Source organism: Ipomoea nil, unplaced genomic scaffold (genome assembly GCF_001879475.1).
Source record: "Ipomoea nil cultivar Tokyo-kokei standard unplaced genomic scaffold, Asagao_1.1 scaffold2942, whole genome shotgun sequence".
Taxonomy (NCBI): Eukaryota; Viridiplantae; Streptophyta; class Magnoliopsida; order Solanales; family Convolvulaceae; genus Ipomoea; species Ipomoea nil.
Window position 1 is genome coordinate 2,174,766 of NW_017619370.1, and position 27,494 is coordinate 2,202,259.

The 27,494-nt window shown below is 33.1% G+C and overlaps 1 protein-coding gene across 1 annotated transcript; it reads left to right on the plus strand.

Annotated features, from left to right (window-relative positions):
• The first annotated feature begins 13,374 nt into the window (after window positions 1-13,374).
• Window positions 13,375-22,583, plus strand: LOC109162518 (alpha,alpha-trehalose-phosphate synthase [UDP-forming] 1-like). Its single transcript, XM_019311230.1, has 19 exons — window positions 13,375-13,782; window positions 14,514-14,880; window positions 14,971-15,068; window positions 15,246-15,634; window positions 16,239-16,353; window positions 16,488-16,589; window positions 17,500-17,650; window positions 18,702-18,790; window positions 18,995-19,043; window positions 19,310-19,410; window positions 19,686-19,873; window positions 20,031-20,148; window positions 20,447-20,623; window positions 20,697-20,819; window positions 20,908-20,995; window positions 21,098-21,228; window positions 21,337-21,435; window positions 21,617-22,083; window positions 22,337-22,583. Exons 1-18 carry the CDS (start codon window positions 13,741-13,743, stop codon window positions 22,001-22,003), a joined length of 2,814 nt encoding a protein of 937 aa, XP_019166775.1. The 5' UTR covers window positions 13,375-13,740; the 3' UTR covers window positions 22,004-22,083; window positions 22,337-22,583.
• The last annotated feature ends 4,911 nt before the right edge of the window (window positions 22,584-27,494 follow it).

The window sequence follows — 27,494 nt, forward strand, 5'->3', positions numbered from 1 at the left end:
ACCGGGAGGTGCCCGAGCGGCAGTGTCGACCACCGATCGGTAGCCCTTTGGCGAGAGAGCTGATAAAGGACACGTGACGGCTCTCTACGACGACAGGCAGGGCACCCGGGAGGATGACACGTGGAGGCTACGTGGAGAGCATGCCGAACGACCGGATTCTTGTCTCCGGCATAGCGGCTATAAATACCCACAGTAGCCACAGTGTAGGGGACTTTTGGACGATCGATAGGTTGTTGTTAGAGAATCCCGACCGCAGTCAGTCGGTACTCAGAGCAACCAAGTAGATTGTACTTAGGGCCTCTACCATGATCAATAAAGACATTTACTTGCTTTAATTGGTCTCGAGTTATTTCATATTGCTTACGTATAATTAGCAGTATCAGCATCCGTTTTTTCCCACTAGGTCTTCAGCCTTGATCATTCAGTTTAGCAGCGTTTCGAAATTAACGGTAAGTTTAGCATACAAGTAGTTTGATTGGATTAAATACAATACGTTTTTCATGGTTGTATTGTCCAAATTTAATACTTCAGCGAAAAGCTATTCATATCATATGCCTAGATTATGATTTATTCTGAATATTTCTACGTGGTTACTCTAAGTCCATTTCATATATTGATTTTTTGCTTCTATTGAAGTTTCATTATCATTGATGAAAGGCAGCCTCATGTGAGTCTCGCTTTGAGTGGTGCCTACTCCTGCCCGTTTAAAGGGATGCTGAGTGCTGACTCCTCTAATCTTCCTCTTCATTTTTTTGCTATACTGTCATTGGTCTTTGCTATACTGTCTTATTTTTAATATTAAATATAAAATATTAAACAGACGAATTTCTTAAAACTTTGTTGAATTTGTCAAATAATCAAATTACAACAAAACAACAACAACAACAACAACAACAACAACAATAATAATAATAATAATAATAATAATAATAATAATAATAATAATAATAATAATCCAAACAAAATTATATACAAAATAAAATTAAAATTAACAAAAAAAAAAAAAAAAAAAAAAAAGACAAAGGGGAGCCACAGGCTCCCTTTGTAAATGATGTGGGTTCATTTTCATCCCAAATTGAAAATGTTTGAAAAGATGAGCTCTTGAGCTCCTCTATATAAGAGGTACAAACATAATTGTTTGCTCATCGATGTGGCGAGTATTGAGAAGTCAAAAGGTTTTTATTTAAGAAACCTTAGCTTTGTCTTCTTATTTTAGTTTTATTTATTTATTAGTGGGGGTTTGGAAAGATTAACCCAAAATGTATGTGTTGTTTTATTTTTTAGCAATTTGGAACAAATTGCTTAGTTATTAAATAATATTTTTGGTGTTTTGATTAAAGATAAATTGTTAAAATGACGAATTTGTCAATAATAATAATAATAATAATAATAATAATAATAATAATAATAATAATAATAATAATAATCCAAACAAAATGATATACAAAATAAAATTAAAATTTAAAAAAAATAAGAAGAAGACAAAAGGGAGTCACGGGCTCCCTTTGTAAATGATGTGGAATCATTTTGACCTCACATTGAAAATGTTTGAAAAGAGGAGCAATGCTCCTCTTACAAACATAATTGCTTGCCCATCAATGTAGGCAAGTAACCTGGAGGGTGTGGTTGAGTGTAAGGCACTCATCCATCCTTAACCAAAGGTCAAGGGTTCGATCCTTGGATTTGGGAATGGTGCAGCCTTAAATCTCTAAGTCAACTATCCCACCCAAAAAATGTGCTTACAATTCAGCGAGCGGATTAGTCACTGTGTCCGACGGTGGAGACCCTGGTCCAAAGTCTCTTCTTCTTCTTCTTCTTTTTTTTTTTTTGGTTAGAAGTAAATGAAAATTAAAAATGAAAAGGAAATATTTCAATAATAATATTTTACATCATCAAATAGTAAAGACATATTTTTAAAAATAGTAAAGATAAATTAAAAATGGAACGAAAATATTTCATTAATAATATTCTACATCATCAAATTAAAATGGAACGAAAATTATGTAAAAATATCATTGTATTTATATTCTAATTGACTAATCTATATATATATATATATATATATATATATATATATATATATATATATATATATATATATATATATATATATATATATATATATATATAACTAACTAAAATCCTCCAATCTCATTTTCCCCCCAAAACTAAGGGCATTTTTGTAAAACCAAATTTGTAATTATTTTAGAAAAAATTATTGATTTATTAACTAACCATATATATTTTAATTCGCAATCAATTTTTTTTTTGGTAAATAGAAATCAATTATTATTACATATTGATTTATTTAACTAACCATATATATTTTAATTAGCAATCAATTATTTTTTTTTTGTAAATAGAAATCAATTATTATTACATATTATTCTTTCCAAAAGGTTGATATTAAGCAAGGAGGTTGCATCTCCACCTATTTAAAGAGCATCTCTGGTCTACGCTTCATTTGATCATCTACAGTGCGCTAATGCGTCCAATATAATTTTTTTATTATTATAAGGAAGGGGATACCCTACATATACACACTATTGCCTCAATTGAGGTTCAAACTTTACACCTCCCACTTAGGAGAGCAATCCAATACCAGTGGACTACAAGCCACTTGGTATGTGTCCAATATAATTATGAATTAATACCCAAAATCGTCCTCGACTATAGTGGTTTTTCTCAATTTCGTCCTAAACGACTTTGGTGACCTAATATCGTCCCAGACTTTTGTGTTTCGCTCAATTTAGTCCCAGACTTTTGTGTTTTTGCTCAATTTAGTCCTTCATTTGTTATTCTGTCCATTTGGTGTTAAATAAATAGACAATTCAGTAATTTTAATATTGGCATCTCTTTACTCATAGACATGTGAACTGCGAAATCCTTTTTTTTTTTTTACAAATTACTCCCAGAATTACTCCTAAAACTGCGAATATAAAATTTGATTTGCAGGTCCGGGAGTAATTCTGGGTGTAATTCGTACAAGAAAGAGGAATTTCGCACTTCACAAGTTGAAAGTAAAGAGAGATCAATATTGGCATTACTGAATTGTCCCTTTATTTAACACCAATTTGACGGAATAACAAATGGAGGACTAAATTGAGCGAAACACAAAAGTCTGGGACGATATTAGGTCACCGAAGTTGTTTAGGACGAAATTGAGAAAAATCACTATAGTCGAGGACGATTTTGGGTATTAACTCATATAATTATTCATCCTTCTTCAGGTTTTCTATAGAGATTATTTAGTGGTGATCGTCTTCTCTATACGCCTATGGTTCGCTGAAGTTTGGCATGCACGTCTCAATCAGAATAGATGATATAGGAAGAGTTGGTGTAGTTGATGTATTTATGTATTTATTTTTTTTCATCTGTTCATAATCTTCCAATATATGTGATTCTTTACCAGTATTCTTAAATGTTGGCTTTCTTCTACCATTTATTTAAATTTATATCATCTGCCATTTATTTTGGATTTTTCTGAATAATATTGTGGCTTCAGGCATCAACCTTGCTGTATTTCTTAACAAGTGATTAGTGTGATATGTGTTGTTTTAGGTAGGCTATTCATTATGTTAATTTTGTCCTGTTTGGTAGAAATGCAATTACAACACAATTTTTGAGTTTTAAAATTTTTTAATTTCAAAATTACACTATTTGTTCGAGTTTTAAAATATATATTACATGGGAATACACATTAATTATTTCCTAATTCAAAAAATGTACGAATTACGGAATTAATAATATTTTCATAATTTATTCAATTGACTCACTTATGAATTGGTTCAATGAATTTCGATTCTGTGTAATATGACCATAATAATATTTCCATAATTAATTACTCTATATTCTGTCATATTTAAAATACTTTTTATTCAATTGACTCATTTATGATTTGGTTCAACTAATTCTGTGTAATATTATCATAATAATAGTTGCATAATTAATTAGTTTATATTCTGCCATATTACATTTTTTTATTCAATTAATATAGACATATACAATTTGGCTCCTCCAGTTCTTCGTAATATGTCACATAGCCTAATTAACTAATTAATACTTAATAAATTTTATTATTAATTTGACTATTAATATTAGGCAATTATATAAATAATCCATACTATTAAATAGACTATGCAACGCTGATGTGAGCATAATTAATATATTTTTTATTCAACAACAATATCATAAATTAATATTATGCTAATCAATAATTAATAAAATTTATTATTATTTTGACTATTAATATTTTTTTTGAATGCTACTAGCTCTATTACTAGCTCTATTACATTGTAGTATCTGTTCATATACTTTCTCAACCTATTGAAACACAAAGAGCTAATAACACCTCCACTAAGGCTCGAACTCACAACCTTCCAAGTGGAAGTCCAACCTGGATACCATTGGACCACATAGTCCTGGTGACTATTAATATAGATTTGCATAAATATTTCTTATTCTTGATAATAATAAGCAAGGCTAGCAGTAAAAAGGAAAAATAAAAAAGAATCAGTAATCAGTAATTCGATAAGGCATAATGTTCTAAAATTATTTCTGCACGTTATTTTACTATTAACTAAATGAAACTGTTATCTATCACAAATGAAAGTTAATATGTACTTAAAAATGGAAAATGGTTATCAAATTCTTAAAATAATTAAACCATTATAATTGTGAGAATAACGAAAAAAAATTCTGCATAATAAATGAGAAAATCCATTTGAAATTCTATGTAATTTTATAAGGAAATAATAATTTATTAATTATTATTTACACCAATCTATATCTATACTATTAATAAAAGTAAAATCTTCAATTAAAATGTCTTTCACCCTTCTGAACGAGATTGTCCTTCAAGTTCTAACGAAAACAATTCACATTGATGCTCGCATATGCCATGACTATCAACAAAAATCAGGGTCAAACACTAACTCAGGTTGAGTTATTATTGAAAAACCCAGTCTTTAATCACGGTTAATTGTATGTGAGTTTTCTCGAGTCACCCATCCTGATGGTCTGATGGTTTTAACTCTAGACAAGGATATATAAAATTCTGTTACTACTACCAATGTCGTCTACAAAGAGATTCTCAATAATGTATAATTCAAGCCATTGATATTATGTTTTATATATATATATATATATATATATATATATATATATATATATATATATATATATATATATACAAAGATGACAAAATTGCTATATATCTACATAGAAAACATATCTTCTGCATAAATAATTTTTATATCTGAGTTGCAAGACAACGAGTTAATTAGCCCAATTAATACAAATTTTAAACACTGATATATAAAATCTCTAAAGTTGCAGCACTGAATGAGTATATCTACATGTTAGCTATTAATTGAGCAATTATTTACTCAAATTCAAGCATTGATAACATCAGAAAACATAATCGGTGCAACGCAATTCTTCAATTATATTATATAATATTTGATGTTATAATTTATACAATTGTATATCGATCTAAATAATTTTAAAATATTATAACAAATTCATTCCGTGCAACGCACGGGCGCAAATACTAGTATTATTTAATAGAGTTATACTACATTCATTTATTTTTGCCAAGGACCTTGTGAGTCAATGGCACCAAGTTACTCCCTTAAGTGGGAGGTTGTGGGATTGAGCCTCCACCTTTTTGTGATTCAATTGATTGAGAAAGTAGTTATAAACAGATACTGCATTGCAGGGCCGGTCCTATCATTTTATAGGCCCGGGGCGTAAGAACAAAAATGGGTCCTACATGAAATTAATATATATTTGCATATATAACTACATAAAAAATATATTAATTACAAATAACTTGAAATAAGATACACAAGTTTTTAACAATTTTGCATATATAGTAATAATATTGAAAACAACTCTAGATATTTTGGTTAGTTATAAATGAATTTTCCTTTATTGGTTTAAAAAATTACAAAATATTCAATAATTGCATATGTGACTTCATAAATAAAGAATTCTAATTTATAAAAGTGGATAAACAATTTAAAACCAAATAAACTTATAGACAATCACATTGTTATTATAATAAATAATAAAGTAATTATTAATAAAAATTATAAAACACAACTTACAAATACGAGTATAGCATGAAATCTTAATTATTGAAGCAATAAATCAAAAACACTTTAAAACGTGAGAAATGATATTCATAACAAAATATGAAACATGATTAATTGGATAAAATAGTTCCAATAGAAAACACATTATAAATCATGCATATTCTCTATTTATATCATATTTATAAATACTTTTTTTTTTAGTTAGATCAATTTCAAGTCTTTTTTAGATTATTTGAATAGAATGACGCATAATAGAACTTCTAAACAACATTGATTAGATAATTCATAAAAAAAAAAAAAAAAACTATTTTAAAAATAATTTTATAACTAAATCACAAAATATATTACATATACATAAATCATTATAAGGTTCACAAAATAACACATGTTCTTTCTAAATTGGTCTTGGAAGAAAAGCTTTAAAGTGAATAAATATATATATGGAGCCACAAAAATTCAACCCCTAGACGTCAACATCAAAGTCCCCAACTCCATCCAACTAAGCTAAGTTAATTTCATTTAATTGGAATGTATATAAATTACTTATACGTAAAATTTATAGTATATATATATATATATATATATATATATATAGAATAAGGCTCATATGCGGCAGTGGCTTTAGGTGCGGCGGTGCGGCCATATCAGCGTCGTCAATTTTGCTTAATCTAACGGCAGCGGCTAATTTTTAAAGATTTAAAGATTTAAGCGCGTCCTGGTAAGTGGGGGGTATTATGGTAATTGTAGTGGTTTTTTATATCGGTCGCTTGTCAGTATACACCAATAGTGTTAACAAAAGACACCAATAGTGTTAGGAAAAAGCACCACAATGAAATGCACAAATACACCAAAAAACACACAACACATCCAAAAAAATACACCATATAACTCACCACCCCAATGGTGTATTCTGAACACTCTGTGATGCTTTTAGTCATACCTAGTGGTGCGTTCTGGTGATGCTATCGAATTTGTGCATATTTTTTTGGTGTGCATTTTCTAACATGGATGGTGTATATTTGTATAACTATTAGTGCGGTCGCACTGACCGCTCGGGAAGACACCAACACGAATTCTCAAATACACCACAGTAAGGTTAATAATGCACCAATAATGAACATAAAACACACACCACTATGATTTGATATATTCTGGTGACAATGACGACTTTAACCTTGCAGTTCGCGTACTGTGAGAACGCGCGCGAAAATATCAGAAAAGCCTTGATGAATGTGATTCGTTGGATTTATCTAATCTAATGGCCTACAATTAACCGCACCGCCGCACCTAAGTGCACTGCCGCACTTGAACCTTCCTCTCTCTCTCTCTCTCTCTCTCTCTCTCTCTCTCTCTCTCTCTCTCTCTCTCTCTCTCTCTCTATATATATATATATATATATATATATATATATATATATATATATATATATATATATATATATACTAGTATTTTCTATGCGCGATGCGCAAAAACATATGCCCAATATTTATATTTTTAAAAAGAGTTAATTCCAGCAATAGTCCTCCGACTATAGTGATTTTCCAAAATTAGTCCCTGACTTTTAATTTGGACACTTTAGGTCCCTTGACTTTCAATTTCTTTCCAATTGAGGTCCTTTCGTTAGAATACGATTCATTAGATTTTAAATGAAGGGGTAAACTCGTGCTTTCGCCTGCCTATGCATTATTCTTTGTATTTCTCCCTTTGTATTTCGTTGTTATACCTTGTAAACATCTCAATAATAGAGGAACGCACACACGAGTAGTCAGCAAATGGGGAACGACGAGGAACATTTTAGGGTTTCGACTAAGATTATCTTCATATATATCGCGTATATAATGGAGAAATACTAAGAATAATACATAGACAGGTGAAATGATGAGTTTACCCCTTCATTTAAAATTCAATTAACCGTATTTTGACGAAAGGACCTCAATTGGAAAGAAATTGAAAGTCAAGGGACCTAAAGTGTCTAAATTAAAAGTCAAGGACTAATTTTGGAAAATCAATATAGTCGGAGGACCATTGCTGGAATTAACTCTTTTTAAAAATAACTAACAAATTTTTACTAATTAAAATCAATGTGAAATAAAATGTATTTATTATATTAATCTAATATATAATGAATATATAATGTTTTACAAATATTGTTATAATTAAAGAATATAAGAAAAGATATGGTAGATTCATGTGCATGGTAAGTAACGAAAAAGATAACGGAAGTTATAACGGTAAGGGTATTTTTGTCCAAAAAATTGTATAGTACAACTCTAAAAGCACAATGTACAAAATGATTAGCATTAAAAATATGGACATAAATAAGGGATATAACTTTGATTGAGACTTATTTTGTTTTTAGATATATATATATATATATATATATATATATATATATATATATATATATATATATATATATAAACAGTGAGCTAAGGTGGGCCCCTTTCAAGCGTGGGCCCTGGGCAAGGGCCTAGCTCGCCCTTGCTCAGGGCGGGGCCTGCTGCATTGTAATATAGTCGGTAGTATTTTAAAAAAAATACTACATTTATTTTTAGAAAGGGGTTAAATAAGCCCCTGAACTTTACATGAAAGTGCAATTAAGACCTTGAACTTTAAAAAAAGTTCAATTAAACACTTAAACTTATCATTTAAAAAAGTTCAATTAAACACTTAAACTTATCATTTAAAAAAGTTCAATTAAACACTTAAACTTATCATTTTGGTGCATCCAAACCCAATAGCCGCCGGTTATCCACTTGTGATAACCGGTCATTAGGGTTCCGATGACCATTCCCACAGCCGACGAACCATTCCACCGGCTGGAGAACGGTTACCGGCCGCAATAATGATTGAAGACGGTCGGTCACTTTCTTCGGTGGAAAAGGCAACTAGACAACCACATTCTCCAAGTGAAAAAGGCGCCGGTCACCACCGTCTCTAGCTAGTTAGAGAATACGACCAGATGACGTCTTCTCCAATTGGAGATCGAAGGCGACCAGAATGACGCATTCTCCAACTAGAGATGGCACAGATCACCTTCTCCAGTTGGAGAAGGCAACCAGGCCACCGCCTTCTCCAACTAAAGAAGGCGTCGGTCACCTTCTCATGTTGGAGAAGGCGATCGGAATGGCACGCCTTCTCCAATAGGAGAAGGCAACCAGACTGCCGCATTCTCCAATTGGAGAAGGCGACCGGAATTGCGCCTTCTCCAGTTGGAGAAAGTGCCAATTACCTTCTCCATCAGTGGTGAATTTTTTTAAAATTCTCGTAATTAGTAGTTGTATACGACGAGCAACGGTTGTTAATAGTCGTCAACAACGGATAGTTTACTGGTAACTTATTAGTTACAGGTAAATAGGATTTATTTGACCAATTTTCACAAGTTCATGTGTTTAATTACACATTTTTGAAGTTCATAAGTTTAATTACATTTTCACGTAAAGTTTAAGGGTATATTTAACCCCTTTTCCTTTATTTTTAAAACATACATTTAAATATTCATCAGTAATTAATATGCCATTGCACAATTAAAATTTGTATTTATTATTCATTGAATATAATTTAAATGAAATTAGATGTTGATCTGAATTAACTAATTTATAAACCATCAATAATCTCTTGTTATTATCGTATCTATCTACTCCTCCCAAAAGGTTGAAATTAGGTGCTTAGGCCCTCAAAGGTTGAAATTTGGTGCTTATTATCGTATCTACATGTTAATAGGAATTGTCACATCTGGGTAAGAGATGAATATTGAGAATGGAAAGAGGTGAACATTGAAAATTGAAGAGGTAAGTTTATTTAGAGGAGAAAATATTGATTTTTTTTATTTTTTTTTGGAATAAGAGTCAAATAGGCCCTCAAAATATATTCAAAACAGTAATTAGACCCTCAATTTATAAAAGGCTCTAATTGAACCCCTCAACTTGTCAAATTAGTACAAATGTACAATTCACCTATTTTACTTGTAATCTTCCCATTAATGATGACATAAGCACTCAAACTCCACAATGAGCACTTCATCTCTGTTGCTTCCCACGGTTTCCATCGGCAAGCACAGTCGCAGCTCCCCCTCCTTCTCCCTCTCTTAAACTATATATCTGTGTCTCTGAATCTATATATCAAAAACATAAATTTTCTTAAGTTTATGGGTAGAAATATAACCCATCCATAAACTTTTCTTGATCATCATACTATCTATCACTCTATCAGTCTGTAGTTTGAGTGGGAAGTCTTCAATTGTCACCAACTTTTGCTTCTTGTCTACTGTTTTTTCATTCTCATTGCCCAAGGTAAAAGGACAAAAATAGAAACATAAATGGATTGTTACATTCTGGGACTGGGACATTTATGATCATCATTGGACTACTGATGTCTGATGATATATATATATGTTCTTTTTGGGTTACGTTGTTTTCCCAGGTGTTAGAGGAGCGACTTTTATGTTGATCAACATATGCGGTTACACGGTATGACCGGGAGTTCTAGCCAATGCCGACAGTGTCAGATTGTATACCACCGGATTCGAGCTTGTGCCGGGGGCGTCGCAGGGTTTTCAGGTGACGTCGAGTTCGTCCGGCTGGATCTGGGGGAGAACAGGTTGTAATTTCGACATCGGCAGTGGACAGGGAAACTGTGCCACCGGCGACTGCCGGTCCAATCAGGTGGAATGCATTGGCTCTGGCACAACACCTCCGGCGATGCTGGCGGAGTTTACTATCGTTCACGACGCTGGGGTGGATCGCCAGTTCGCCGATTTTTTTTTTTGTTTTTTTTTTTGTTTTTAATTTAATTTAGTCCATGTGGCTACCATGTCATCATTAACTAAAAGGTTACAGGTAAAATGATTGAATTGCACTAATTTGACAAGTTGAAGAGTTCAATTTGTGCTTTTTATAGAATGGAGGTCTAATTGTTATTTTGGATGATATACTTTGATGGCCTATTTGACCCTTATTCTCTTTTTTAAAAAAATAAAAAATAAAAGACAAATTTTCTTATGAGACCGTGGAGATGAGTCGGATTTTTTTTATAAGTATTACGTTTTTTCTCATAAATATTACAATTCTCATTATAAGTAATTCTTCAACTCTTAATATTATATATTTTTTTATTTAAAAGTATTATATTTTTCATCAATAGTATCACATTTTATGCCATAAGTATTACAATTTCTTTCATAAATAACAAGTAAACAATTTATCCATTGTGTATCTCTTTTCCTTCTATTCATAAGATTTTTTGCTTTGACCAATTCAAGGTGAAAAAAGGGGTTAACTAAAAAGGAAAGAAGGGGGGGGGGGGGGGGGGGGGGGGAAGGAGAGCCTTAGGGTACTATGCTCACTTCTGCATTTTTGTTTAGATTCTCGAGATTCTCAATCGCTCCTTTTAGTGAGGATGAATAGTATGGGAATAGCGCGGTTCGATCTCAAACGAGTTAATCCTTCCTCTTCCTATTGATCGAGCTACTATGTTCCTCTATAAATAAAAATAGGCTAGAATGGTTCTATTAAGCAAGAAAACTATTCAACCCCGGCCCACTATTTATTCTTGGAATAATATTATATTTTTTAAGATAAGTATTACATTCCCATTATGACCTCACCCAATTCACAAGAGACTCACTCCTGACAAAAAATATGAAGGGGTAAATGTAAAATGGATAAAGGAAGTGGAAAGAGCAGTAAAATATTTGCTCAAGAGTAATAAAAAGACCCTAAGGGGTGTGGACGTGTAGTTGAGGGAAGTGGACTCATTCATCCTTAGCTAAAGGTTAGTCAAGGATTTGATCATTGACATTGGCTTTGATATGGAACAGTCTTAAATCTCCAAGCCAGCCTACGATTCAGGGTTAGTCATTGTGTTCGACGTTAGAAACTTAGATATTAAAAAAAAAAAAAAAAAGGAAAAGGTACAAATAGACCATTGAAATATTTGGGGGATAGCAATTAAGCCACCAAACTCGAATAAGCTCCAAATTCATCCATGAACCTGGAAAAAAGTGCAATTAGCATTTTTAGCATGTTAACAACGGGGTTGGATTGCCATGTGTATATTTAATTTTATATTTTATTATTTTTTATTATCCTACTAAGCATTTGATCATCTTCTATGCCATGTTTTCTTGATTTTATTTCATGACGTGTCAGGTACTGAATTTAAAAATAATTTTTTAAATTTAATTTAATGATTTCAAATAAAATAATTGTTTTTCCATAAAATAAAATAAATAAAATAATTATTTTAAAATTAAAAAAAAAAAAAAAAAAAAACAGCCCTGCTGGAGATGAAGGGGACCCCTTCGTCTCCATGGCCGGCCCTTCATCTCCGGCATGGCCGGGGTTATCTTCATTTTGTTTAGCGAGTTCTTCTCCGGTGACTTCTTAATTGTTTTACCCCTATGGTTTTAAAAATGTTCAGTGGGGATTGGTGGGTTCCCGAAGATTTAATATTTTAGTCCGAACAAGATGCTATCTCCGGCAGGATGATTGGTACATGTTTTTCGATTGGGTTGTTTCCGATGAACTTTTTTTTTGGTCTTTCTCTGCAATTTAACTTTGCACTGACGTGGCTTGGGTATTCCCGGTGGTCTGAATACTTTTGGTTCTGGAAGGTTACGTTGTTTCAATCATGTACATTGATGTGAATACACGTATGGTTTCTCCTTTGGCTATCCATATGTGCTTCACGGTGACCGGCGTTGTTGAAGCTTGGTTGGTGGGTGTTGAACTGTTGACTAACTGAAAATCCTGTGGTTCTTAATGCCGGCTATCCTTGTGTTGCCCGACGAGCTATTGAAGCGTTTTGGGGGTGGCATTGTCTTCGTTTTTCTTTCGGCATGCCCTTTGTGTTGCTTGGCTTGAGCTTTCCTCTGCCAGTCATCTAGTGTTAATGCTCACAACCTTTGGTTGCTGGTGGATTGCTCTCTCCGGTGACCTTTGGGTTGGTTGATCTGGTATAAATTTTAAAAATTATTTTTAAATATCGTACTTGACAGGAAATAAAATTAAGAAAACATGACATGAAAGAGAGTCAAATGTTTAGTAGGATAATAAAAATAATAAAATATATACATGACAACCCAACACATGTTGTTAACCTACTAAAAATGCTAATTGCTCTTTTTTTTTTTTTTTTTTTCAGATTCATAGTTGAATTTTGAAATTTATTCAAGTTCCGTGACTTAATTGTTATCCCCAAATAGTTGAATATCGTATTTGTATCTTTCCCCAAAAAATAGTAATAAAAAGCAATTCTATGAAATATTTGGTGCCATGTGCAAATGACGTCCACACAGATCTTCACCTTCAACCCTTCATATCTGCATGGCGCAGAAACTGAAAAAGCTTCTCTTCCTTCTCTCTCCCTCTCTCTGTCTTTGTTTTTTTTTTTTTTTTGCCTAAAACTTTCGGTTACCTAGTTTTCATACCTCTGACATCTTAGATCAGCAAAATACAATCTCTTCCTCGCTCCATTTATATATTATTTCTTCATCATCGAGTCCGTACAAAATATCTGTAATCAGCCAACTTGTCTTCTCTGTTTTCCGTTACTCCCTCACCTATAAACTCATATATGGACCGAACTTGTAGTAATATCACTTCGAGATCACCATTTTGCCTCGCAATTGTCGGCGGTGGAGATGGAATCGACTGAAGATCGCATTCTACCCACATCCGATTTGGTATCTTCTTTGAACTACTTTTCATTGCCATTTTGATTTCCCATAAGATTTCCTTGAATTTGAGTGATTTTTGGGTTTTGGAGAGATCTTTATTGGTTTTCGGTGGGGATTCTTTGAGGTTCTCAACCATTTTTACTTATAATTTGTATGCTTTTGGAGGTGTGTATGCCTTTCTTTCCTTTTCTTGTTTCTTTTTTGTCAAAATGTCTGCTCATTTGATTCTAAGAAGATTTATTGACTTAAAACTATTCAAGAATTATCATATTTTAGCTAAGCAATTTCTAAAACTTACTCAAGTTATATGGTTTTCCTTTTTTATTTGCAATCTCAATTTTAGGAAGTTCATTGGATCGAAATCTTGAGCCATTTGGTGATTTGCTTTTCCAGTAATCCTGGCTCTTCATGGGAGTATTAAATAGTTGTATACTGTGTAGCTTGGCATTTTTGTATCGTGTATAGTAGCAATTAGTTACTTTAATAAGATATACATGGTGGGCCACTTGGATTTTGATTTTGATTTCTTCCCTCTTCCTGGGGATCATTTCTTTCCTCTTCTGACTTCTTTTTAAGTTCACTTTTGTTTTTGCTTTTTTAACTCATCTTGTAATTAATTGTGTTTTATCAGTTATCCTTTAACTAATTATGACATGACTTGCTTTTATTTGTATAGTGTGAATAAATGCCTGCACTCTAATGAGTAATGATTTCTTTTGTTGTTATCTCATGATCAGAATGAACTACAAAGCACAGAGATGCCTGGTGTCCAGGGTGACCATAATTCTGTTGTACTTGCAACTAGGTTGGAGAGGCTTTTGAGAGATAGGGAATTAAGAAAATCCAGCAGGTCTCATCATTCAAATGAAGGGGTAAGAGATGGTTGTGCACCTGATTGTGAGAAAAGCCCTCAAAAGGAAAAAATTGTCGAAGGAATTGCAGCATCAAAAACGCCTGGTGATGTCAAGGAAAGGAGAGATGGATGTCCTCAGAAGCAACGGTTATTAGTGGTGGCAAATCGCTTACCAGTAGCTGCAACAAGAAAGGGCAAGGAGTCATGGACTCTTGAAGTTAGCGTAGGAGGCCTAGTCAGTGCACTTTTGGGTAAAAAATAACTCTTTCTTTATTCCGATTAGTGAAATTGCTTTGGAAATACCCACCTTATTTATTATGACACGGATTATTTTCATGAAGGTGTTGCTGAAATTGAAGCAAGATGGATTGGGTGGGCTGGTGTGAATGTACCTGATGAAGTTGGACAGAGATCACTTTCCAAATCTCTCGCGGAAAAGGTTTGTAATGTCTGTCAAACTAAAACTATCATTAAGTAAACCTCCCTTCCAGCATTGAACTTTTCCATATTGATTTTTATTTCTAAATGAGACATCTCTACATTTCCTTACCTAATCTGGAATGACTATAACTTACCCATTCATACAAACTTTTTTTTTTCTTCTCCTGACAAATAGAGGTGTATCCCGGTTTTCCTTGATGAAGATACTGTTCATCAGTATTATAATGGTTATTGCAACAACATATTGTGGCCTCTTTTCCATTATCTTGGACTTCCACATGAGGATCGCCTTGCAACCACACGCAGCTTCCAGTCTCAATTTGCTGCATATAAGAAGGCCAACCAGATGTTTGCTGATGTTGTTAATGAGCATTATAAAGAGGGTGATATTGTGTGGTGCCACGATTACCACCTCATGTTTCTTCCCAAATGTCTAAAAGAGCGTAACAATGAAATGAAGGTTGGTTGGTTTCTTCATACACCTTTCCCTTCCTCTGAAATTCACAGGACACTGCCTTCTAGATCAGAGCTTCTGAGAGCTGTTCTTGCTGCTGATTTGGTTGGGTGAGTATCTTATTTCCTAAGCTGCTTTCATTACAAAGTTCCTGTTGTGTTCTCTTTTCTCTAAAATTGTATGCTCGTAAGCATAATAGCTTTCTTTAGTATGTCATAACTCATAAATTAATTGATTCCGAGACCATTTTTTCTATATGGACTAAGTTTTTTTCATGAGTACAACAGTGTAGTTTGGAAGATACTTTTAGGAAAAGAGAAAAGAAAAAGAAAAAAGAAAATGGATAGTCAGATTTTGGTCACACACACTACATATTGGCAAATTTAGCATTGATATTTGGGTTGTATCTTAATTTGAATGACATGCATGAGGACATGAGGTTACAAAAGCAAAGATAGCAAGCACAAACTTTTGAGCCTTCTCATATCCTGCTTTTTTACAATTGGGATACTTAGTCATATAGTTCATTTTTTTTTTCCTAATATGGGTTTTCTACTTTTCTTTGTTAATTTTCAATTCTCTTCCTACCCAGTTGTCTGAGAGTTGAATGCCAAAAGGCATTTCAGAGACTCAGAGACACGTATCATAGGTCCACTTTATACTTGTTGCTTTGGTGCTACTAATGGTCCAAAATTTCAATGTTTGTTATTCCAGCTTTCACACTTACGATTATGCAAGACACTTTGTTAGTGCCTGCACTCGTATTCTTGGACTGGAAGGAACACCTGAAGGGGTGGAGGATCAAGGAAAGCTTACTCGAGTAGCTGCGGTACAACTACCTACTTCTCTGTGTTACTATGATCATATGCAAAACCATTTGGTTCTTTTGCTTTGGTACCTTTTTTTAAAAAAAAAAAATTTATGAGGCTAACATTAGCATTTAATGAATTCCTTGGAAAAAAGTTTCCTATTGGGATAGATTCTGATCGTTTCATTCGAGCACTTGAGCTTCCTGTTGTTCAGTATCACATCAAAGAGTTGCAAGAAAGATTTGCTGGACGAAAGGTTATCTCCCTACTAAAAGCTCCTTGACTCTAAGTGGTTGTAAACTATTTCAGTAATGTGTAACTTCAACTAGGGCATTTCATTAATGTATCAATGAACTCTTTCTCTCAGACTAGTTCAATGAATTAATCATTTTTATTAAAATCCTCCACTAGCTGTTATTTGCTGTCTGCGCTCAATTTTGAAATTAAAAGAAAAAAATAAAATAAGATGAAAAGAAGGAAAGGATACACTGCATGGTTCATTTATGTCGGTGGTTATTTATGTTGAGGAGCAAGAACTTAAGTAGTGGTGCTAACATGAGGTTTGCATTCTATTGGAGTTAGGAATAGTCTTGATATAATGTTATTTGTAATACTAAAGTTTATAGAGAAGGAATTTCCATACACAATGCTAGTGGAGTGCCTTTGATGAGAGTGCCTATATACTTGTCAGTGTGGGTTGTAAACTGTGTTCTTCTAGTCGATTTAAAGGATAAAACAGCTTTTTATGATCTCTCTTAGAAATTGAAAGGTCAGTGAGGCCCTTAAATACACAGAAGATGGCAAAATTAAGCCCTTGAAAAGGTTGGGTCATGGATCTATTCATGAATTCTTACTTGAAAAGTTGAAAGTTTATATCTTGACTATATAACCAAAATTGGAGAATAGAAGTGATAAATTTGTTTGCGTCAGATACATGGAGCCATGACTTGAAACTAGCCAAATATCTTTTATTTTATTACCCCTTTGAGGTGGGCATGCATGAATAAGTATAAAGAGTCCACTTCAGAGAAAACGGTGTGTGCCTTAGAAGGTGTTTGCTTTCTCTAAGCACCTTGAGGCACTTGAGTTCCTCAAAACATATGGTTTTTATTTCTGAATTAGTGATGTTTCAAGGAAGTAATCTGTTACTACTTGTGCTCTGACAGGTGATGTTAGGGGTAGACCGTCTTGATATGATTAAGGGAATTCCCCAAAAGATCTTGGCCTTTGAAAAGTTTCTCGAAGAGAACCCGGACTGGCGGGATAAGGTAGTTTTGCTGCAAATTGCGGTACCAACAAGGACTGATGTTCCTGAGTGTATGTTCTACTCCTTATTCCTTTCATTTATTGCCTATGATGGTGATGATCTTGGTTCTCTATGATTTCATTTTTATTTATTTTTCTCCAAAAGTAAAGGATGAAGTAGCTTAAAAACCTTAGGTTATTTATTGCTGTTCAGTTCACATCAAAAAAACAAGGGAAAAGGAAAATGTTTCAGAGAGAAAATCTTTTCCAGTGTAAATTTTTTTTTTCTAATGTTTAGTCAGTATTGTTAGAAAAAGTTTTCTGTCTAGGTTCAGGTGTTCACTTACAAGGAAAGTTGTATACGGAATAAATTTAAAATTTAAGGAATAAATCTATGCCATTTCTTTTCAGTCAAACTTATAGAAGTTATTATTATAGTTGCGGTTTGCAATTTTTATTTCACTTAATTGTGTCTCAAGTTATTCACTGAAATCTTCTCTTTTTACCTTTTGGTGAAGTACTTGAAAATGAAACTCTGTACCGTAAATCTTATCTTTTTAAAACATTCTTCTCTAAATTCTTTAAAACTTCCAAATAATATTGAAGCTTCCTGTATGAATGATATGTCACAGATTTGGAAATCAATTAAAGCCTTGTTTACAAAATTTCATAAATATTAAGGCACAATCCAAATACTATGTTGAAGATAAATACAAAATATAAAATAGTACATATATATCCTAATTAATAGCTTATGTTTTTAGTTAAGGTGGGACCATTTCAGTTTTTAATATGTCATCAGCATAGACAAAAAATGTCATCAAAATATGTCTGTGTGACTGTGTTTCGTCTATCAAAAAATATTGGGATTGCAAGTAAAGGCGCATGTTGAAGATAAATATAAAATAATAAATAGCTTAAGTTTTAGTTGAGAGGGAATGCATACATCAATAACGTTTACCAAAAATGTAGAGGAAGATCTTAGTTTTTCCAGGATAGATTACATTATTTTGTATTAGCAGCTAATTTGATAATATTAGGTAGATTACTAATGTTCTTGATACTCTTTTTTACTTTTTACTTGTCCTTCCCTACTATCAATTTTGCTTTCTTGGTTTGGCAGATCAGAAATTGACATGTCAGGTTCATGAAATTGTTGGACGCATTAATGGAAGATTTGGATCTCTTACAACCGTTCCGATTCACCATTTGGTTTGTAACTTTTGACTACCAGACATGCTTATGTTACATGTTGTAGATTGTAGATAGGGACATAGGGTGGCTTACCAGTTACCACTACTTATCAGAGGTCGCACATATCATAAACATTTTGGGTTCTCTTTCTCAAGTATTTGCATTTTTTAATGCTTATCTTCATATCTTCATATCTTACTGTTGTTTCTTTTACATTTGCAGGACCGAACTCTGGACTTTAATGGATTGTGTGCATTGTATGCAGTAACTGGTACTAATTTTCTTATTAATTTCAATTGGTAAGAATGTAAATATAGTCCAACTTAAGAAAACAAGGATCAAACTCCCTTAGAGACTTAAGTTGGTTCAGTTAAATATTTGTATAAACTATATTATCAACTCTAACTGATTATATTATACAAGCAGCCAATATAATAGAGAAGGAAATAAATTATGAACAGATGTACCAAAGCGGCAGCATATGCTTACAAGAGAAGCTAGCTCCTACTAGTCCTTATTGTTTATGAATTTGGGCAGATGTGGCTCTTGTTACGTCTTTGAGGGATGGGATGAACCTTGTCAGTTATGAATTTGTCGCCTGCCAAGCTTCAAAGAAAGGGGTTCTCATTCTAAGTGAGGTAGGTATCATTTTTCCCTTTCTGTAAGATCTTTAAAATTTAAATTTTATGTTTCCTTTGTTTCTTGGTTACATGATCGCAGTATTAAATGTCGCATAAATTTCCACATTTCCACTATGTATATCGTGTAAAAACAGATTCCTATAGCAAGGGCAGGAAGGTGATTATAGATCCTTAAATATTTATGAATTTGCTATTTGGCATTTGAAGAGGCTTTGGAATAGACTCAATAACATTTTTAAGCCTTGTGAATTAATTACATCTATGTTTCACAGTTTGCTGGAGCAGCACAGTCACTTGGTGCTGGAGCAATTCTGGTAAATCCATGGAACATTACTGAAGTAGCTGCTTCTATTGATTATGCTTTAAAAATGCCTGCCCACGAAAGAGAAAAACGTCATCACCTCAACTTCATGCATGTCACAACTCATACATCCCAAGAATGGGCTGCAACTTTTATTAGGTACGCCAAAAAGGATCGTGACTAATATGTCCTATTCAGTAGCAGTCTTGTTGCTTTAAATGCATCAACAATTGATTACAAAAGTTTTGGGAATAGTAATAGTTTTTGTAAGTAAGCTTTTTATAGATTCTGATTGGTACTTTTTTCTGCATTATAGTGAACTCAATGATACTATTGTTGAAGCTCAGTTGAGGACCAGACAAATACCTCCTCCACTTCCTACCAACGCTGCTATAGAGCGTTATATGCACTCAAATAATCGATTGCTTATACTGGTAAACCTTTTTTCCCTCTCTTTTGAAACTTCGTTTATTTTTCTAAGTTGATGGCTTCATCCAAATGATTGTGTCCTTTAATGCTGAACTCAACTGTCAGTTGATACTGGAACTGTTTACCTTGTAGTTCCAATGTGATATTTAACTGTTGATCAATGAGAGAAAGGCAAGAGTTTCAGCCAAAAAAAAAAAAAAGTTGAAGTAAAATATACTGTACTGAAATGATTAGTATGAGAGACAAATAACTTAATGGAAGAGTTCTTGCATAATTCTCTGATGACATTCTTGTCTGTTATAGGGATTCAATGCAACATTAACTGAACCACTGGATTCCCAAGAAAGAAGAATGGATCAGTTAAAAGACATGGAGCTTAAGTTGCATCCAGATTTAAAAGAACCATTAAAACGGTTATGTGATGATCCAAAGACAACAGTCGTTTTGCTCAGTGGCAGTGACAGAAATGTTCTTGATGAGGTTTTTGCTTTTGGATGTTAATGTTATTTTATATTTGTAGGTTAATGCTTTTTAACTTTATTTTCCCCTGCAGAACTTTGGTGAATATAACATGTGGTTAGCAGCAGAACATGGGATGTTTTTGCGTCTTACTAAGAGTAACTGGATGACAACAATGCCAGAGAATTTACACATGGATTGGGTTGACAGTGTGAAGGTGCATTTATAAATGTTTAACAAAGTTTTCAATTGTTTAAATTTGTAATGTTCCTTATATTTTGTTTCTTGTATATCCTAATCTTCAGCATGTATTTGAGTATTTCACTGAGAGGACACCTCGCGCTCATTTTGAGCTTCGTGAGACATCACTTGTATGGAACTATAAATATGCAGGTGATAATCTGTCTCCACCCATCTTGCAAAAATAGTTATTCATTAATCAATGCATATGAAAATTTTTAAACGTCTATTCCTGTTTGTTGACCATAAGCTCAGATGTTGAGTTTGGGAGGCTTCAAGCAAAAGACTTGTTGCAACATCTTTGGGCAGGGCCAATTTCAAATGCTTCAGTAGATGTGGTTCAAGGTAGTCGATCTGTTGAGGTCCGAGCAATTGGGGTTACCAAGGTTTGGCCTTTTCCTTCTTTTTACTTGTGTTGGGTGAAATCGCCTTTCAGAATGTCGTTTAATCTGCATGAAAATGAACTGCACTGAATTGCCGTTTATGCTATACAGGGTGCTGCAATTGATCGTATTTTGGGAGAAATAGTACATAACAGTGATGTGAAAGCACCCATTGATTATGTCTTATGTATTGGTCACTTTCTTCCAAAGGTGTGCAACCTTACACATGCTATAAACAATTTCTATTCCGTATTTTTTAACTGTTGGTTACTAGTTAAAAATGGAAACAAGAAATTTGTGGCACTTGTAAAACAAAAGAAATTTATCTGACTGCAGTTGATTATATTGGAAATGGAAACTTTTGCTTACAATTGAATTCTGTGTGATTCAGGATGAGGACATTTATACATTTTTTGAGCCAGAGCTTCCAGTTGGGCCATCTGCAAGTGCGAGGGCGAAAATGGGAAACCCCGTGAATAAAAATATTTCAAATCCTTTATCAGGTAAAGGCGGGGGGGTTAGGGAGCCATGCAACAAAAACCTGGAGCCCTGTTTAACTTCAGAAAAGAGGTTCAACAGTGATGGAAATGAAAACGAAAATTGGTGGTCTATGATGCGTGAGAAAATGACACTGCATGAAGGGTCATCGGTTCTTGATCTGAAGGGCGACAACTACTTCTCTTGTGCAGTAGGCCGGAAGTGCTCTAGCGCCAGATATCTTCTCGGGTCATCTGCTGATGTTGTAGCTTTACTTAAGGACCTTTCAGATTGCTCGTAGGGGAACATCTCTGCTGCCTCGAGTTAAGAACTCATTCTCAGGTTCTCTTTGACAGCTTCACCGGCCATGTCTGTACAGAGGTAATATAATGTAAACCTATAACCTATATGACGTAATATGAAATTGTTGGGGAATGAAACTCGAGGTAATATAATGTAAACCTATAACCTATATGACGTAATATGAAATTGTTGGGGAATGAAACTCGAGTTTGCCTATCCATGCCAAAACCATCTCCAGAGTCATTTAACGTGCCTTTCTCTTCGAAGACTTGAAAACGTGTTTAAAATTTGTGCTGTGCATCTAACGTTTCGTTTAATTTGTGTATTGCAGAAGTAATAAGAGGCAAGCCTATGGACTTAAGTGGCAGAATTGAAGTTGCTCCAACAGGGCCGGTTGTAATTATAGGATATTAGGAGTTAAGAAAAAGGGATAATGCTACCTTTCTGATCTGCTGTAAATTACGTTTAAGAAAAGTTGTGTTGAAGCCTAGTGCATAATAGCTAGTTTACTTAGTACCAAAACTCATGCATAGTGCTTTAACTCCTTGCATAATACCTAGTTTACTCTTTGTTGATTGTGGGTGTTTGTGATTTGATGCTTTTATTTACATTATTATTATCTTTTATTTTGCGCGAAATGATATGTATATAATGTACCATTTTGGGCATCATATGCATTATTTTTTTTTAAAGTTAATTATTGAAATAGTCCATTTACAATAGTAAAATTACCAATTTGGTCCTGAGTTAACAGATGTTTAACGGCAAAACAAATGGAGGACTAAATTGGTTAACATTTTCAAAATCGAGGACTTAATTGGACACGAAAAATTGTTGAGGACTAAATTGGTAATTTTATAATAGTTGAGGGACCATTTTGATAATAAACTTTAAAAAAAAAAAAAAAAAAAACTTAATTACTTTTGCTCTCAAGAGAGAGGTTTACCTTTGGAAGATGTTCACACACTTTAGGAAGAGATTTGAAAATAGTGGAGTGATGTTAGAAAAGACCTTAATTAATTAATTAAAGAGTTTTAGAGCATCCTTATCAAAGGAGAATTTGGGATAAAATTTGGGATAAATGGTGGGGTTATTTTCAAAAAGAATCCTCCCACAAAAGAGGGATTAATGTCAGAATTTTTGTTTTAAAAAAATCAAATAAAAAAAATAGAACACTTGTTCGCGCTTGGCGCGCACCTTGCGCCCACAACGTGCACGTCTTCCGCACGCGCCTGCTGGGGCATGTTAGAGTGGCCGCCCACTCTAGCTTTTGAACTTTTTTTTTTATTTTATTTATAAAATCAGAATTTGTTTAATTTTTACTTTTTCTTTTTTCACCAACATTTTTTCTCTTTTCTAATCACACTTACAAAAACTCTTCAAATACCGCACCGGGTTAAACTAATGTAGATGCCACCAAAAGACTTAGGGAAGTAGAAGAGGTTACTTGTAGAAGAGTCAAGTCAATAGAAGATATAGGTCAAATAGAAGGGTGACTAAACATAACAGATGTTTTGACATAAAATTAAGTGAAATAGAAGAATTTGAAGTTAAAAGAGTTAAAATTTAAGAGAAGTTAAAAGTCAAGATTATAAGAAAAATTTTGATGAATAGTTGAATAGATATTTAGAAAAGAACGTCAGAGGTATCAACTACATTGAAAATTGGAAGACCTCTACCATGCACTACGATAAAGAAGTACAAGGAACGTTTTCTAAAAGATCACCAAAAATACTTTGTATCTTCTGAAAAAAAAAAATATGTTTGGCACAATACATGAAAAAGATAAGATATATTTTGACAAGGGAAAATGGCACTTTTTCCCCCTATGTTATATACTTATAGCACTTTTTCCCCCTCAATTATTTATGTAAGCACATTAGTCCCCTCAATTATTTTAAAAGTGGTGGTTTTTCCCCCTAATATATTAAATTGACATTTCTACCCTTAAAGTAAACATTTTATTTATTTTACTTCTCCAACAAATTATTGCGTATATGTAGCGATTACCACGGTTCGGTTCGAACTAAACCAGACACTATAGCAATCGAATTAAAAGCTTTCAGTTATGATTCAGATCTAGAACCCAATATTTGGATTTCAATTTATTAAATTTAAGAATAAAAAAAACTGGATCATGAACCGGCGGTTCCGGATCCCGTTCGCGATTTTGAACTGTCTATATTTTAAAATTTTATTTTTTATTTTAAAATAGTTTAAATTCAACAATAAATGTATTTTATTTTTTCAGTTCGGAACATGAACCGGCCATTCCAGTTCGCGATTTTAATAAACTCTAAATATCGCGTTTTGATTATAAATTGTAATTGGAATATTTTGGTTTGGTTACTATAGTATCTGGTTTGAACCAAATTATAGTAATAATTTATTGGAGAATAAAAATAAATGAAATATTTATTTTAAGGGTAAATATGTCAATTTAACATTTCAGGGGGAAAAAGAGCCACTTAAATAATTGAGGGGGAAAAAGTGCTATAAGTATATAACATAGGGGGAAAAAGTGCCATTTTCCCTTTTGACAAATAGAAAGAAAGTCAGCATGAGTAAGAGTAGCTGCACTTTTTAGACTCACAATGATATATATGCACGGAAAAGTTGGGGGAGAACTTATTTTGCAAGTAATGCAACACAAAGTATGGAAAATAGTTCTTGAACACAATTGTTATCATACAAACAACATGGAAGGAGTGCTAACATATATGAAAGTTCAAATGAAATTGAAATTAAGGAAAGAAGTTCATTTTCAACAAGTTATAAATAAAAGCTCCAACTTAGAAATGTGATGAAAAAGTTACAAAAGTTGAACTTACTAATTACAATCTTAGGAGTTGTGAAGATTGTTCTTGAGAGAAGAACTATGGTACAAGGGGACTTGGTAGTTAACATTGTAAAAAGGCTGCACAATGAAGTGCAAAGGGCCTTGGTGGTTATTAAGGACGGTAAGATGAGGATAACTAAGTAGTAGAGAGATTTTGTGATTGGCCTTCAAGAAATTAAAGGATTTTACCACTTTGTAATTTGTATCAAATAATGTATTATATATAATAATCTTAATTACGGTTTCTATGTTTAAAACACAACCATATAGACATACAGGGACACGGAGCCAGAAAATTATTTGAGTGGGGGCGAAGTTTAAACATCATTAATTAGAAATGTCAATTACAAAATATATATCATACAACCATAATAAGGTTAAAATACAAAATATATTATAAATTACAATAAAATGTTTTTGATAGATTACGCGATAGTTATAGTCGAAATCAAAAATATACTTGAGTGGGGTGAAAATGTGAAAATATTTATGACAAGATATGAAACATAATCAATTAGATAAAATAATTTGAGTAACAACTATATTCATAAATACTTTTTAATTTTAATTTTTTTAGTTAAATCAACATTAAGTTTTTCTAAATTAATTCGAATACAATGAAGTATAATATAAACTTGTATACTACATTAATTAAATGATTCATAAAAAGTAGAATAAAAAGAATATTTAATTTGTTAATTAAATGATTCATAAAAGTAGGCTAAAAACTATTTAATTTATCTTGAGAAAGAATGAAAGAGATAAAATAAATAAGTGAAGATAAGAAAAATGTTGTTAATGAGATTTGAAACCTAGTGTTAGGAATAAAGTGTAATGGTTTTGATATGTCAAATATGTATTTGTAGATCCCCCAATTTTATTTCTATAGGTCTAGTAGAGTCTTAGACCATGATCGGGAAATTATTTAAGTTGCAAAAGAGAAAAACAGAAGAAGATGCATGAAAATAGAAGAAGAAGATATAAAGCCTAAAATCAAGAATTTGTCTGGAGAAAATGACAAATTAAAGAAGAAGATGAATGATATGAAAATCATGTCAATGCTACTCAAAAAGAAATCCCAGGAGAATTTTCGTTGAAGAAAATTAAGATTGGAAGATTGCATGAATTTGACTTGGAGATCAAACATCTATGGAAAGAAAGGAGTACATCAAAGATGATTGGAGATTTAACCAATAAGCTGTATTGACGAAATGGAAGATGCTTGATGAATTATGTGAAATGGCTCAAGTTTGAATCTCACCATCAATAATTTTACAAGGTAAAATTTGAGAAGCCAAAATTGATTAAATCTGATGGAGTTGGGCGCTAGTTTCACAAGGGAATCGCAATTGAAATTGGGAGCTAGTTTCACAAGGGAATCAATTCACAAGTTGGGAGCCAATTGAGATTGTAGTATGGATGCAATTTCAAAATTGTGTGAAATTGGGAGCTAGTTTCACAAGGGGAGCCAATTGTAGTATGGGATGCAATTTCAAAATTGTGTGAAATTGGGAGCTAATTCACAAGTTGGGAGCCAATTGAGATTGTAGTATGGGATGCAATTTCAAAATTGTGTGAAATTGGGAGCTAGTTTCACAAGGGGAGCCAATTGAGATTGTAGTATGGGATGCAATTTCAAAATTGGGTGAAATTGGGAGCTAGTTTCACAAGGGAATCAATTCAAGTTGGGAGCCAATTGAGATTGTAGTATGGGATGCAATTTCAAAATCAAATTGAATTGAGATGAAATTCAATACCAGCCAATTGAGATTGAAATTGGGAGCCAATTGAGATTGTAGTATGGGATGCCAATTGAGAATTGGGAGCCAATTGAGAATTGGGAGCCAATTGAGATTGTAGTATGGGATGCCAATTGAGATTGAAATTGTATTGAAAGTGGGAGCCAATTGAGATTGTAGTATGGGATGCAAAATTATTGGGAGCCAATGCAAAATTATTGGGAGCCAATTGAGATTGTAGTATGGGATGCAAAATTGGGGACCGATTCAAAGAGAAGACATTGAGATCAAATTGAATTGAGATGAAATTCGCCAATTGAGATTGTAGTATGGGATGCAATTTCAAAATTGGGGACCGATTCAAAGAGAAGACATTGAGATCAAATTGAATTGAGATGAAATTCAATACCAGGAGAAGTCTGGGAGCCAATTTCAAAGTCAAAGTCAATAATTCAAATTGGGAAGCAATTGAAAGCACTAGGAGTAGATTGTGAGCCAATTACAAGTCAAAGTCAATTGGGTGCCAATTACAATGGAGAAATTCAAATTGGGTGCCAATTACAAGTCAATAATTCAAATTGGGAAGCAATTGAAAGCACCAGGAGTAGATTGTGAGCCAATTACAAGTCAAAGTCAATTGGGTGCCAATTACAATGGAGAAATTCAAATTGGGTGCCAATTACAAGTCAATTGCAATTGGGTGTCAATTACAAAGGAGAAATTCAAATTGGGAGGAAGTTTGAAACATCAGAATACCCAGACGTGAGAATGAAGAAGATTCAAATTGGGTGCCAATTACAAGTCAATTGCAATTGAGTGTCAATTACAAAGGAGAAATTCAAACGTGAGAATGAAGAAGATTCAAATTGGGTGCCAATTACAAGTCAATTGCAATTGGGTGTCAATTACAA

Coding starts and splice junctions, on each gene's coding strand:
- LOC109162518 (XM_019311230.1), top strand. CDS start 13,741: ATGGAATCGACTGAAGATCGCATTCTACCCACATCCGATTTG. Junction 18,791..18,994: donor CCGTTCCGATTCACCATTTG/GTTTGTAACTTT, acceptor TTACATTTGCAG/GACCGAACTCTGGACTTTAA. Junction 20,820..20,907: donor ATTGGGTTGACAGTGTGAAG/GTGCATTTATAA, acceptor CCTAATCTTCAG/CATGTATTTGAGTATTTCAC.